The sequence below is a fragment of the Garra rufa genome, chromosome 21 (assembly GCF_049309525.1).
Source record: "Garra rufa chromosome 21, GarRuf1.0, whole genome shotgun sequence".
NCBI classification, from domain to species: Eukaryota; Metazoa; Chordata; class Actinopteri; order Cypriniformes; family Cyprinidae; genus Garra; species Garra rufa.
The window spans coordinates 41,794,758-41,810,666 of NC_133381.1; the positions used below are offsets into that span (position 1 = coordinate 41,794,758).

At 34.5% G+C, this 15,909-nt stretch overlaps 1 protein-coding gene across 1 annotated transcript in view; it reads right to left on the reverse strand.

Annotated features, from left to right (window-relative positions):
- Nucleotides 1-15,909, reverse strand: part of LOC141296197 (uncharacterized) — a 43,836-nt gene that overhangs the window by 13,186 nt on the left and 14,741 nt on the right. Inside the window, exon 3 of the mRNA XM_073827474.1 lies at nt 3,055-3,424. Within this exon, the coding sequence (XP_073683575.1) occupies nt 3,055-3,424 (370 nt within the window). The remainder of the gene's footprint in view (nt 1-3,054; nt 3,425-15,909) is intronic.

The following is a 15,909-nucleotide window of genomic DNA, read 5'->3' on the forward strand; positions in this document are numbered from 1 at the left end:
TACAGTCATTGCAAAATTAGCTTCCTCCAATCTGAAAAAATAATAATAAAGACTTTAAAATGAATCCAAAAAATAGTGAGGAATCGATTCTTGGAATTGAATCCAATCAATTCCTGACCAAGGAATCAGAATCGGAAAAGTCACTTGTTTAGTGTGACATATATATATATTGAGATGTACTGTTCTGTATGTGCTGTGCTGCTTACTCTGAGGCGAAGTCAATGTTGTGTGCTTGTGGTGCTGAGGGAAGTTGGGTTTAGTTTAACATGAGATACAGTCTTGTGTTTCAGTGCGGTCTGCCTTCAGGGCTCCCATCTGTGCGGCATTGCAGTTTTTATGTAATCCAGATCTGAGCATCATTTGTTGCCATTATAGACTCTAAAGAAGTTATCGTATGAGTTCTGTATCCGTTGTCATGAGTATTACATCATCTGATTACTGGCTATGAAAACTGTTGTTAGAACCTTGCATGCTTATTCAATTGAGATTGCAGTATTTGCTTGTTGTTTTAATGTTTGTGTGTGTGTGTGTGTGTGTGTGTGTGTGTGTGTGTGTGTGTGTGTGTGTGTGTGTGTGTGTGTGTGTTAGAGCAGGTTGAGTGCTGCTTTGAAGCCCAGTCATGCCTGATGTCCAAACGGGCCTAATGTTTTTCTTTTGGTTGTTCTGGTATTTCATTTATTTGTGTTTGTGTAGATTTGTTTTGTTTTGCTGTCATTGCTGTGGTTTCCATCAGTGGTATTTTTTTCTTCTTTTTTTACTATTGGTATCTGTTATTGTTTTAAATTTGGTGTGTGAGTTTAACTTATTTTGTTGTTTTTCCTAATGTTTTTTTTTCCTTGTACTTGATATATTTTGCTTATTCTGAACATATTACATATATTTTTTTCATGTTATTTTGGGTTGTTACAGTTTGCCTTTTTTTATATGTATTTTTCTTCTTGTTTGTTAATTGGCATTTAATCAATTTATTTATTTTCTTAATGTAATTTCTTAATGTAATTTCACTGTTATTTCTTACTTTTTTGGTTGTAGCCGAGTGCTGCCGAATGCACCTTGGAGTTTTACTTCAGGTTGTCAATATTATTGTGTCACTATTGCTTCATCATTGTTTGCAGTGAATTTTTGTGGGTTTGATTCTGATTGGTGTGGTTTCTTTTTTTTGTAAACCTGGTGCTGTTATATTAACCCACTTCCTACACCACACTGCAAAATGCTTTTCTTACTTAGATTTTTTTTTGTCTTGTTTCCAGCCAAAATATCTAAAAATTCTTAAATCAAAAAAGATTTTCTAGCAAAATGATTTTCTTTTCAATTATTTATTTTTAATTTATTTTTCTTACCCCATTGGCAGTTTATTTTGCTTGTTCTAAGAAAAAACTCACTTAATTTTGATGTGTTTTTTCTGAAAACATGTCTAGATCAAAAACTATTCTTGATTTTGTTCCTTAATTTTTTTTTTCCTTTGACCAATACAATTTGATTCTGCTGGCTTTTGGATTTAGATTTGGATTTGTTTAAATGATTCTTTGGCCAATCCATTTAGCTTTAAAAAGGTATTTTTTTTGTACAGATACTGATGGCTCTTGTCTTTTCTAAGTGGATTGTACTTGTGTGCCTTCATTAGTAGTTCTCTGTGTTATTTTGGGGTGGCACAGTCACTACAATTCAGTCACTTGCTACACAATCATCACATATGATCCCTCGAGATGTAATTAACCATCTCTTCCAGCAAAAATACCAAATCCATAATCCATAATAATGCTTCCTCCTGGTCTGAATCAGAAAAGAAATCTGCACAGTTCAAGCACTGTTTACAAGCCAAAACAGCTCTAAACAAACATGTGGCTGGACTTTCTAAGAGACAACAGGAGATGGACTTGTATGGATGTGTGATTATGGATTAAGGACTTGTATTTTAGTTAAAAACATCTAGATAGGCTTTGTTTTAGCTTTTGTCTTCTCAAGATGTTAACTGATGGACTGGAGTGGTAAACTCGGCTAAATGCAGCTAAACGTGGCAGAGAGGGGCGGGGCTAGTAGAGCTCATTTGCATTTAAAGGGCCCATGCAATAAAATGAGCTGATTTTTTGCAGAGCTGATTTTGACAAGGTAAAAGGGTGTTTTTTTTTTCACTACTATTGAGAATTTTCAACCAAAGTATATGATAGACTTTTCATTAAGACCCTAAAGAAAGCCATCGATGACCCTTTAAACTTTTAAAAACACTCATTTATTTGCACACATATGTTTTCCCATGCAACCTTTTTGGTTTTGGAGGTTATCCCAACTCCATATTTTCCTTTGATTACATCCTTGTTTTCATTAACAAGTTGGGCAAGAAATAACAGCTCTTTTAACGCTGCCATGATTATTCTATTCTGTTAATAAAGCTGTTTATATGCATTGTTTATGAGAAACACGTGTAAAATCAGCTGAACATGTACTTGTTCAATTATGGACATTTAGCCTGCATTTTAAAATTTTATTTGAATGTGGCAGCATTTTTTTTAACTTTATTTGAACATGGCAACATAATATCTCCTCCCCTATCAGCCAATCACTGTGTGCATAGTTAATTAGCATGGTGACATCATTCATAGCCACGAGGTCAACCCCGCCTTTACTCTTAGCTTAAGACTTCTCTCTATTCCTTAGTAAAAGTTTGTCTCAGCAGCTTTGTGAATGGGTTTTAAGAAAAAACTCTTAGCCAACAAACTGAACAAACAAACTCATCCGAATCTCGCATGGCCTGAGGGTGAGCACATTTTAGCTCATTTAAATTTGTGGCAGAACTTTTCCTTTTAAGTGTCACTGAAACAAAATCGAGTTTCAGAAAACTAGTACTACTAGACAATGTAGATCAGTGGTTCTCAATCCTGGTCCTGGGGGACTCCCCTTATTTAACACACCTGATTGAGATTATCACCTCATTAAAAGAGAGATTCATGAACTGAACTAACGAGCTGATGATCTCAATCGGGTGTGTTAAATAATGTGCAGAGCAGGGGTCCCCCAGGACCAGGATTGAGACCCACTGATGTAGATGAACCATACCTGTGGCGATCTGTGTGACGAACACGTCGTGGCTCTTGTAGAAAACTCTGGCGCACAGTGCAGAGAGGCTCTTGGTCTTGTGAAGGGTGTTCTGGTATGAAGACAGCAGCTGATCGGCGATGTTGTCGGCTGCGGCGTCAGAATGGCTCAAACGCACGGTGAGAGACAGAGAGGCGTAGCGAGCGCAGCTGGACTGCAGCAGACGGCATTCGACGGCGCCGCCGGGGATCTCTGAGACGCTGTGATGAGATGATCTGTCTGTGGGACTGTCCTGCACAGCCATAACATGCAGCTCCACCGCCGCTCCTCTGGGTAAAGACGGAACGACCGCAACGCTGCTCTCTACCTGTGCCGCACCTTCACACTCCTCCTGTGGACGGACACAAATGATCCAAACATGCACTGCAACAAGATCCTGCAACTAAAATATCTACACAAGACAAACAACAAATCTGGCATCTTTTCATGTTCTTTTTGCAAACAAGAAGAGGAGACCTTAGTACATCTTTTTTTTGATTGTCCCTTATCCAAGCAATTTTGGTCTGATCTAGGTTCTCATATATTTGACTCTGCCAACGTTGTACACTCCTTTAGTTTAAAAGATATTATTTTTCATTATAATAATTCTAAAAATAAACCCCTGGAACATATTATAAACTTTTTTATTTTATATGGTAAATTTTTCATTCATAAACAAAAATTTTCAAATTGTTCCCCTTCTTATCCCCTTTTTAAAATTGAAATAAAATCACTTCTAAAATCTCTTCACCTGATAAAAAATAAAAAAAATACAAGATTCCTGAATTATTATAATGAGTTATTTAAAGAAAACCTGAATATGTAGAAGCTTTCCTTATATGTATTTGTTTCAATTGCTTTGTAACATCATTGTAATTTCATGTAAAATCGTTTTTTTTTTTTTTTTTTGTATCAATGTTTATTTACCTTTAATGTGTATATGTTTGTGTTTGTCATCATTTTAATTCAAATTATTGGTCATTATTTTATGGATTTGCATGTGATCCCTTGGCTTTGTTCTTTTTGTATTATCTGTTCAAGCATTAATAAAAAAAAAAAAAAAAAAATCTGGCATCTTTCTCTCGTCTGACCAATATAATGTAATCTCTTAATATTTTTTTCTCCTTGGTAAAGTCACATTGTCATTAAATGGTTTCTGCAGGGATTTTTTTATGATGAAAATGTAAGGAAATTACAAGAGGCACAGAATGCATTAAAATGGAGTGAGCTTATAATTAAAACAAGAACAAATGTAGGCTAGTGTGGTCATAATAATAACATAAGAATAACTTCATTCAAAGGGAAAACTAGTTGATTTTTCTGACTCCACTGACAGATAGTTGTTCTTGTTTTAAGCATAAAAATATTTAATGTAGCTGTATTGAGGGCTTGTACAGACAGAGAGACAAAAACAATCAAAACTGCAACAAGATCAATGAAAAGATCCACACAAAGCAAGAGAACTAAGGATTGTAAATGGTTTTCGTTCATCAGCTGATGTTCAGTGGCTGATCATATCAAGAGGATTCAAAACCCCGAAGCAGCAGATCTACCGCTTTGAAACTAAAGACACTCTACAGCTGTTTTATGGACTGAAAATAAATTAAAATGCATTTCAATTTATCAGGTACTTTGATTTCTCTTAAAACAACTCTAGCAAACTTCATTATGTGATGACTCCTTTATTAACACATTTAGAACTCCAAAAATGTTTTTCTTAGATTTTTTGTATTGTTTCCAGCCACATTATCGACAAATTCTTAAGTCAAGGATTTTCTAGATGAGTAAAAAATAATGTCTTGTTTTCAGAAAACAAAACTAAGTGCATTTTTGCTTAAAGCATGCAAAATAATCTGCCAATGAGTAAGGAAAAAAAATCTTGTTTTCTCTTTGAAATAAGATTTTTTTGCTTACCCCATTGGCAGATTATTTTGCTTGTTCTGAACAAAAACTCTCTTTAATTTTGACTAGTTTTTTCTAAAAACAAGTTTTTTTTTTTACTCTTCTAGAAAATCCTCATTGATGTAAGAATTTTTTGATATTTGGGCTGGAACAAGACAAAAAAAAAAAAAAAACTAAGTAAGAAAAGCATTTTTTGCAGTGCTACTATATTTTCAGAAAACTAGTTAACACTGCTGTGTGAGCTTGGCATCCTTCTCTTTTCTGACCACTTTATAAGACCAAGTATAATTTTTTTATATCAAGTATATAATTATTTTCAAGGCCTTAAATTTCAAAAAGTCAAATTCAAGTACTTTCTATCACCTTGTAGGAACCCTGTTAAATGTATCTTTGTTTAATGTGTTTCTTAAAATGTTTAAGAATGTTTCACTCTGCGCAGTGAATGCAACATTTAATGCAATGACTAAATTAAAGACTGCACTGATTTAAGTCATAACACTTAAGCCCTTATGTATAATGCATAACACAGGTATTTGTAATGTATGTATGGATGTATGTAATGCATTTTATTTTTTTTATGAACAATTGTAACCCAAGTTAAAAAAGCATTATAATATCTAAAGGTTTGTTTTGTCATGCATTTTAATGCATAGCAATTTCTAAAAGCAAAATATTATAATTTATTATAACTGTAATTACAATTATTCGCAAGGATCATACACCGCATTAAAATACCTTTATAATGCATTATATGTAAATGCTGTTACCAAGACCTTTTTAGGCCTTATTTTGCGTAAGGGTGATTTTACCAAGTTACTTAAAAGTAACCAAACAAGTTTCCACCTGAGCCCAGCTGAACCAGTTTAAAACCAGCTTAAACCAGCCAAGACCAGCCAAAGAGCAGAGCAGCTGAATAAAGATCACACGAACCTTCAAAACACGCGTTACCGAACCACAACAAAGACACACGACATGATTGATTCCAGACACGCACGGCTCATTTTACACCATTTCACCACATTGGAGAGCAGCAGTGATGGCTTTAAATGTCTTCATCATCATCATCATCATCACCCTCCGCAGAGTTAAAATCTTTACTCTCGGTTGGCGTCTGCGCGCGGGCCATTATCGCTTCTCCAGCATCTTTGTGCTCGCGCCCGGCACAATGCAACCCTCAAATAACACCGTCTCATCTGCTAATGGGGGACAAATGAGTGTTTTATACAACAGCCGCTTTGTTGGGCCGTCGATAAGGGCAAAAACACTTAACCCCCTTTTCAATTGGCTGGATCAATTTTCATCCACTCACATCCCACTCCAGCACAGCGGAATAATGACGGGTTACATACACTTTATTTTGAAATTCACTCAAAAGCAGACGGCGAATAAATCAGAGGCGGCGCGGAGAGCCTTTTCTCCCAATTTCAGGCCGCGTCCCGCTCGTGACCCGACGGCCCAACGCTGCACTTACATCCAGATTAAAGCAGCCGCCGCTGATTGCGGATCAACATCCAGCCACTTTTCTGCGCGGCTGCGAGTAAACAATAGCGGCTTTAAGTAGCAGCGAGCGCGTGTGTAAAGTGTTCACTCAGACGCCTGTAACGAGTGCGCTTTAATACCACCAAGATTAGCACTTAACGCCGCAGAGGTGCCGTAATGAACGGGAGGCTGTTAATGGCCCTCAGGGACCGTAATCTGGGATCCGGAGGGCCTTGTTTAGGGACTTTAGAGGCCGACCTTGCGGCCCGTGACATCCAGCCTGAAATGCATCAGTGGACCACCTTCATGGGGCAAAACCACTCAAAAACTTTGAATCTGACTAGATCAGGTGCATTCATGCCTCAAATCATGTGACTGTTATCCAATCCAGACCAAGTGTGACCCCAAACCACACAACCAGTCATGTGGGTCAATTTTTTGAAATTTGAGATTTATACATCATCTGAAAGCTGAATAAATACATTTTCAATTCGATGTATGGTTTGTTAGGATAGGACACTATTTGGCTGAGATACAGCTATTTGAAAATCTGAGGGTGCAAAAAAAAATATTGAGAAAATCGCCTTTAAAGTTGCCCAAATGAAGTTCCTAGCAATGCATATTACTAATCAAAAATGTCAGACTCAGTGTGCAACGGCCTTTACTCTGAACAAAACCAGCTGACAGTAAAAACTCTAAAAAGAAAAGAAAATCTAATTAATATGACCAATATTTACATTTCTTATTAGAGCAAAACTGACTAATATTTACATTTTTGACCAATACTGGCCAACCAATATTTAAATGTTAGGGATGCACCAAATGTTCGGCAACTGAAATTATTTGGCCGAAAATATCAAAAAAATTGTAATAAGCAAAAAGTCTGAATAAATGATAGCAAACAAATGAGGTTCCAAGCAGCGACAGCGAGAGACTGTTTAGAAGCGCATCGCATGTCTTCATGAGAAGAGAAAGGTTACTGTATGATGACTGAAATCATCCATTAGTCAATCAACTCCAGAACGTTCTGTTGTCTAATACACCAGACACCAATTGTGTTTATTCTGCAGCAGCTCCTTAGCCAGGGTTCAAAGACCAAAGATAACAATCATTCACAAATCTGCTGCTGCCAGCAAAAACTAGGACTGAGCTCTTCTTGCGGGTTTACCACTAAATAAAAACTTTCAGAAATGTTAGTATTGTCATTTTACTGCTGTTCTGTCAAATAAAATAAAAAAGTAAGACAAAAATAATGCTAACAGTCATTCCAACAGCTCTATTAACACATTTATTCTAACATTCTCCTTTGCTCAGCAAGGCTGCATTTATTTGTAGATTATAAACACATGCCTGATTCAAGAAGGGAGTCTTAAAAATGGCCAAAGAATGTTATTTTGCTAACTTATTAATTTTAAGTTAAACTGTGCTTTGTTGGTAGGCTATAATGTCTGCTAGAATGTTTAAAAAGTTCACTGTTAAGTTAAATATTTTTAAATAGTTGTTTTGTAATTGATTTTTATTTTTTTCGAAAAGCAAGACAAAACTGTGAAAAGAACATATTGGCTATTTAATTTATGCAATGGTGAAAAAAATTGGCAAAATACATGGGGAAAACATGAAAAACCATGTTCGGTTATCTGCCTTCAGCCTTCGGCCTACTGTTTGATTTCGTTCGGCTTCGGCCAAGAATTTTCATTTCGGTGCATACCTATAAAATATCTTACTCAGGACAGCACTAAATAAAAAATAACAAATTATTCACATTTTCACAGAATCTGCAAGGGGTTCCCAAACTCTCACATGCCACTCTAACTATAAAGATTCATTATAGAAAAGTCTGCGACCTTTTAAGATTTTACTCATTTCCACAACTTTTGTAATAGGTCTAGTAATCTAATTTTTATAAAATTTCCTCCCGAGAATATTGCTTCCTAAAAAAAAAAAGACAGCTGTTGATGGAATAAATTACAATAAGAAATGCAGTATATGATCTTCATTTCAAGTTATTTTCATAAGAAGCGATCTGTCAGCTGGAGAATCTCTGCTGTCCTGCAGGTGAGCGCCGCTGTCAGGATGACCCAGTTCTCATGAGTCTGGGAGGAGGTGAAACAGTAAACACCGTAATAAGGAAGCGGTGTAAAGTCAGCACTCAGCGGGGTGCTGATGGGCTCGGGATGCTCAGGCGCTTCCTCTACATTTCCTGCCCAGCGGGACGCCCTGCTGCAGCGGCTCTGTGTGTTTGTGCGGTGGGCCGACGCACGAGAGATACGGAAGACACGGACACTACCGCTGAACACAAACACTTCACCAGCTGCTCGAGAAACACCTTCACAGCAAAGTTTCAGTGTGACAAGATGTTAAAATGAAACAATACATCATTATCAGCCTCTCATCCAGTGTCAAACTACAGCAGTGATTTACACTTTCTGAAATTGATCTTCAGTCCTCCTCATATTTTCATTTATACTTTTCGAGAATCGCTTACTCTTAAGGTCATTGCACACTGAGTCTGAAATTTTTGTATGCGTTTTTCATCTTTTCTTTTTTTTTTGTACTTGTCATCCTTAAATCAAAATGCTTTTTACAGATGTGAAAATGCAGAAAATTTAACCTGATCCTAATTTTTTATGATGGATGAACGTTTCAGAGACATAACGTGAGGTCATATTTATTTTTTGACATGCAACATTTTTGGACGAAAATTTCAGAATGAACTCTAAAAATAAATAAAATCTTATTAATATTACCAATATTTACATTTCTTATTAGAGCAAAACTGACTAACATTTACGTTTTTAACCAATGCCGACCAACCAATATTTAAACTTGTTAATTAAATGAAACAAAAATGACCAATATTTCTTACTACAAAAACAACTGACTGATATTTAAACTTCTTAATAAAATGAAATCAAATGACTTGAATTCTTTGATCAACATTTAAAATTCTGACCAATATTTAAATTTAGAAACAGAACAAAACCATCCCACATTTAAATCTTTAAGTAAATTTTGGTCAGTTTTGATATAATAAAATAAAAAATAATAAACTGACAGATCAAAACTGACCAAAATTTACATTTTGTCAGAGAATGAAACAACCAATGTTTAAATGAATTAATAGAACAAAACTCGCCAGTATTTCAGTCTCTTATTTGTTGATTTTTACTATATGTGACCTTGGGCCACAAAACCAGTCATAAGGGTTGATCTGGTATCTGATGGTGAAAAAAAATCTAAATATTGAAAAAATCGCTTTTAAAGTTGTTCCAATGAAGTTCTTAGCAATGCATATTACTATCTCTCTAAGTTTTCATATATTTATTGTAGAAAATTTACAAAATATCTTCATGGAACATGATCTTTACTTAATATCCTAATGAATTTTGGCTGATAATTTTGACCCACATAATGTATTTTTGGCAATTGCTACAAATATATAACCGTGCTACTTGGTTTTGTGCTCCAGGGTCACATATTTTCATTTCTAAATAGAACAAAATCATCCAACATTTAAATCTTTAACTCATTTTTTAAATGAACTGACAGATCAAAACTGATTTACATTTCAGGCCTCTTATTTGCTTATTTCTACTATAAATACAATATAGCCAGTTTCAAATGCTAAGGTCATGGGTTCGATTCCCAGGGAACGCATGATTGAATTTATATAATTGAATGTGCATCTGCCAAATGCATCAATGTAAATGTAATAAAGAGTTGCTACACAACTTCAAAAACTTGCTAAAGTTGTGAGTGATCAGAGGTGTGAGCAGGTTTGTTTAGATTGATCTGAAGTTAAACGCTCTCCACAAACAACACATCTGCTCAGGCACCAATTAACCCTGCAAACTCCATCACACACCCCATTACAGACATTATGAACGCTCCGGCAGCGGCGCACCGGTCACCAGCACACGGCCGTGTTTCTATTACGGCTTCTTCCGCCTCAGCGGCCCCATCTCCTTTAACTAGCGCTCTGATTGTTGGATGCGTGCTGAAGCCGCTGGTAAACGTGACGACTGTTTTATCGTTAATCTAAAGAAAGCATTTCCATCATATCACTCCAGTGCACAAATCCAGCCTCATGTCAATGATGTTAGTGCACACAGAAGAGATCACTGCTTATTAGACATCACTGCTGACAGTTAACACATACTGTACACACTTTAACACTACAGCATCATTTATGTCATTTATGCATTAATCAAAAGATATGCAAACTTGTTTACCTCACTTGCTCTTTCAAAATGGCAACATAAAGTAGACATTTTCAATTATATTTTTTGGGTGCATGTTGTAGATTTTACTGTGAATGTGTCATGCATATTCACAGTAATTTTTCGTTTTTCAATTTTTCATTTTTCATTTCACTCTCCAATTTTTTAACCTTGTAATTTTTAATTAAAATCTTCTCTCTGGTGACACTTAAACCTTTTAATAAAACAAAACAACTGATATTTAAATCTCTAAACAGAACAAAACCAGTCAATACTTAAATATTTGACTAGAACAAGAACAAAACAAACAATATTTAAGTCTCTAAACAGAACGAAACTAGCAGATATTTAAATCTCTTAATAGAACAAAACAGCTGATATTTAAATTTCTAAACAGAACAAAACTAGAAAATATTAAAATCTCTAAACATAACAAAAAACAACCGATATTTAAATCTCTTAATAGAACAAAACTAGCCAATATTTAAATCTGTAAACAGAACAAAACTAGCCGATATTAAAATCTGTAAACAGAACAAAACTAGCCGATATTTAAATCTGTAAACAGAACAAAACTAGCCGATATTTAAATCTGTAAACAGAACAAAACTAGCCGATATTAAAATCTGTAAACAGAACAAAACTAGCCGATATTTAAATCTGTAAACAGAACAAAACTAGCCGATATTTAAATCTGTAAACAGAACAAAACTAGCCGATATTAAAATCTGTAAACAGAACAAAACTAGCCGATATTAAAATCTGTAAACAGAACAAAACTAGCCGATATTAAAATCTGTAAACAGAACAAAACTAGCCGATATTAAAATCTGTAAACAGAACAAAACTAGCCGATATTTAAATCTGTAAACAGAACAAAACTAGCCGATATTTAAATCTGTAAACAGAACAAAACTAGCCGATATTAAAATCTCTAAACATAACAAAAAACAACCGATATTTAAATCTCTTAATAGAACAAAACTAGCCGATATTTAAATCTGTAAACAGAACAAAACTAGCAGATATTTAAATCTGTAAACAGAACAAAACTAGCTGATATTAAAATCTCTAAACATAACAAAAAACAACCGATATTTGAATCTCTTAATAGAACAAAACTAGCCGATATTTAAATTTGTAAACAGAACAAAACTAGCTGATATTTAAATTTCTAAACAGAACAAAACTAGCCGATATTAAAATCTCTAAACATAACAAAAAAACAACCGATATTTGAATCTCTTAATAGAACAAAACCAACTGACATTTATTTCTCTTAATAGAAAAAAGGACAAATATGAAAGCAAGTTGTACGTAATAACATTCAACTAATCCTAAACCTATTAGCACTTGATTTTACTGTCCTGTTCCTCATGTACATTCTAGGTAATAATTATGCCAAGTAATAATAACTTAATCTTAACCCTAACCTTATATTATCCAAAAACAGTGTGATCCTAAACCCTATAGTAAGTACAGGTTTCATTTCACGGCAAAAATTCTAAATTTAGTACTGAAACTCAAATATTTGTTTTGCTAAACATGCATAAACTTGATTTTCTCAAAAATGCAAATGTGAACATTTACACTGATGAGGTTTTATAGCCACTAAATAAACACAATGTTGGGGGTCAAAAAACACCTCGGTGAGATAAGATTATATTCCGTTTTTGTTTTAATATTTTTTAAAAAATTTTAGCAATAGTAACAAGGACACCTCAAAATAAAGTGTAACCAATATTTTAATACAATACTAAGACTAAAAAAGCATGAATGTGATTATCACTGATCTCTGAGCACAAGGAATATCTGATGAAAATCACAGCAGCTACAAACAAGAGTGAAAATAAGTGATGGAAGAGCAATGGCTGACAAATGAGTTGATTAATATTCGTGTCACACTACTGTCCTGTTATATCACACTACACACCGCTACAGCATCAGTGCTGCGTTTGTATTAAAGCACATGAACGACTGCATGGGTCAAAATTATTGATTTTTCTTTTATACCAAAAATCATTAGGATATTAAGTAAAAATCATGTTTTCTGAAGATATTTTGTAGATTACCTACCGTAAATATATCAGGGCTCCAAACTGCGACCAGGTGGTTGCATTTTGTGAAACCAAAAGTAGTAATGATAACTATACCATGGTGTTTTGGCAGAAATGGTCAAATGTTATTACGTTTTTCATTTCATGGTTTGTACAACCTTTTGAGAGAAATGCAAGCACTTTTCAATAACTTTAAAGCTTTTCACACAACTATTTCCAGCAATTTAAAGCTCTCCAATGCTTTAAATGTTATTTTTAATGGGATGACCAGAACACACTATGCAGTAAAAATAGAAATCAAATCACAATAACCAGTAGATGGATGCAGAGGATCACTTAATGGCTTATTAGTCATTCATTTTTTACTTCATATTTTAAAATAATAAAATCACTACTATAAAATATCAAATCATCAAGAAACCAGATTCAGCCAATTTGACACTTTTTTTGTGTATGAAGTAAGAAGTGTCACAAAGTGTCTTGAAAAACAAACTTTCCTTAAATGGTTTGCTTAAAAAGTTGTTGGTCATTTTGATATAATGCTATAGAATAATAATGGTACATTTGATAAGAGTAGAATTTTCTATATAAAAATTAGATTTTGCACCCTACTTTTGTTAAAAAATAAATATTGCATGCTTCCCAAATCAAGCTTAATGCTTTACTGTCAAATCCGTATAAACAGCATACAAGAAATGAATATGCAACTGCACTTATTCATGTAAAACAATAGTCTTTTTATGATTAAATGGCTTATATTCTTAATAATCCCCTCTCCACTTCATTGGACAACTTTAAAGGTGATTTTCGTAATATTTTAATTTTTTTGCACCCTCAGATTCTACATTTTCAACTAGTTGTATCTCAGCCAAATATTGTCCTATCCTAACAAACCAGACATCAACGGAAAGCTTTTTCGGTTTTCAGATGATGTATACATCTCAATTTAAAAAGATTGACCATTATGACTGATTTTGTGGTCTAGGGTCACATTTGTGAAACACTGAAGCCCAGTGTCCTGCCAATGTTCAGATCAGTGGCTCAATGCCTGAACTTTAATATTTAGTCTTTCAGTCTTGAGCATTTGTCTGTATGCTGGTCTTAATCATCAACTTATTATCTCTTTTGTTGCATGGATATATTCTCATAACTAGAGGTCGACCGATGTATCGGTTTTGCCGATTAATCGGCACCGATAGTTGATTGGCCGAACCATCGGTTATCGGCAAAAATCCTTGCCGATAGTTTTTCCGGTTGCGTTCTTTGCTGAAGCGGCTCACGCTCCGCTGTCATGGAGTATGAGAGGTTAAGCCCTAGACCAATGTTTAATGCCAGGATTGTTACCATATATTTGTATTGATTTATATCCAGCTGTTTATATTCTTAGCCAGCAAAGTTGCAGGTGTAAAGACATGAGAAAGCAAACTGTGTTCATTCAGCCCACAAAATCAGTCACAGCGCGCCATAGTTTTACATTATACATCTTTCCTACATCGTTCATAAAGACTTGACCCTGTGCTGGAAAATTGAGTATTGTGCATTTAAGCAAACTATTTGTATTTCTGTAGCTCTAATTAAGTCTGTATGCTTAATACAGAGCTATAATTTATGTTTTAGCCTTTTCTTCAGGCCATTAAAGCATGGTGAGTTTGCATCTTGTTACGCACTTTATTTCACAATGCCATTTTCCTGTTCCTATTTGATTTTAATAACTGATCAACAAAAATATCTATTAAAAATTAAGATAAAAATAATACAAAACGAAATTCGTTAAAGAAGGGATTTTCCACAAATAAAAACGTACGAAGATGTCAAAAATTGTGTCTGACCCTCTCCAATTTTCCTGGCGTATTGCCGTCCAATTCATACCACGTCCTTTATGACATTTACAAATTACACAAACTTCTTTCGTAATTAACATATTAAACTGAAACAAAACAAAAACAAATAATATTTTAACATAAATGTAAAACAGAAAAGAAATTGTTTCTGAAATGGCTGCAATATAGATCGCACTTTCTCTTTCCGTTTCATGTTTAAACTAACCTTTGCCGCTTTTTTGATCATTCTTGAAGTAAACATTTGCCCGTTTGGTGATTAAATAAACTGTTTTAGATTTATGCTTGAACTATACAACGCGTCCTGTGTGTGTATGTTACCTGCAAGTTGTCAGCGCAACACAGCGCTGCACTTTTGTTCGGTTTCATTAAAGGGTGGGTGAAAAATAGATTCTCCGACGCACCTCAATCCTCTCTTCAATGAGCATGTGTTTTTCCCGCATATGGCACGCGTGCGCGCCAGAAACGCGGCTGGCTTCATTGCACAGAATTTCCACAGTGAGCTAAGTGTGTATTGTTTGACAGTGTGAGCTATCAATCGCAGTTTTTGACTTTACATGTGCCTTCATTTCTGCCGTTTATAATGCAGTACTATTAGATGCACTGACAGACTTTCAATTGCTCTTTGTGTTTGTTCGTCCTAAAAAGCTTGATTGCAGATGCAGTTAAATGCACTTGGATTTTCAAATACTTTTATACGAAACTGATGTACACACAGTCAGTTATGTTTTCAGAGCAGGACAAAACATCTGATACATCGAAATAGATCTGTGCATTCGTTTGAATGCAGCCTGTTAAAGCTGCCTCTGTCTGATCTCATAAGTAATAATCAAACGAAAAAGAAAAAAACTATTTCTGTAAACTTGCCGACACTTTAAGAACACTAATTTTAAATAAGTAATTATTTTAAAAAGCAGCCTGCTTATATAATAAAAAAATGTTAAAATTTAAAGATTCCCACCCCTTTACAATGAGCCCATTTGTAACATCAACTAAGATTGATGAAAGCTGTAGAATAGAAGTGTTGTTCCTTGTTAGAGTGTTAATTTCAACATTTACTGATATATTGTTAAATTTCGAAGTTCATTTTGTTAACATTAATGAACTATGAAATAACTTTAATGATCAATTTATAATTAATATTAATATTTTTATTCATTTACAAAGTATGGTTTAGTATTTATTTTTTTCAATAGTAGAGCACTATTTTAGTTGGCCTTCAATATCCATTTTCAAAAACTATCGGTTAATTAATCGGTATCGGCCAGCGTGGTCCAACCTAGCTATCGGTATCGGTAAAAACCAATATCGGTCGACCTCTACTCATAACATTCAGCTGAA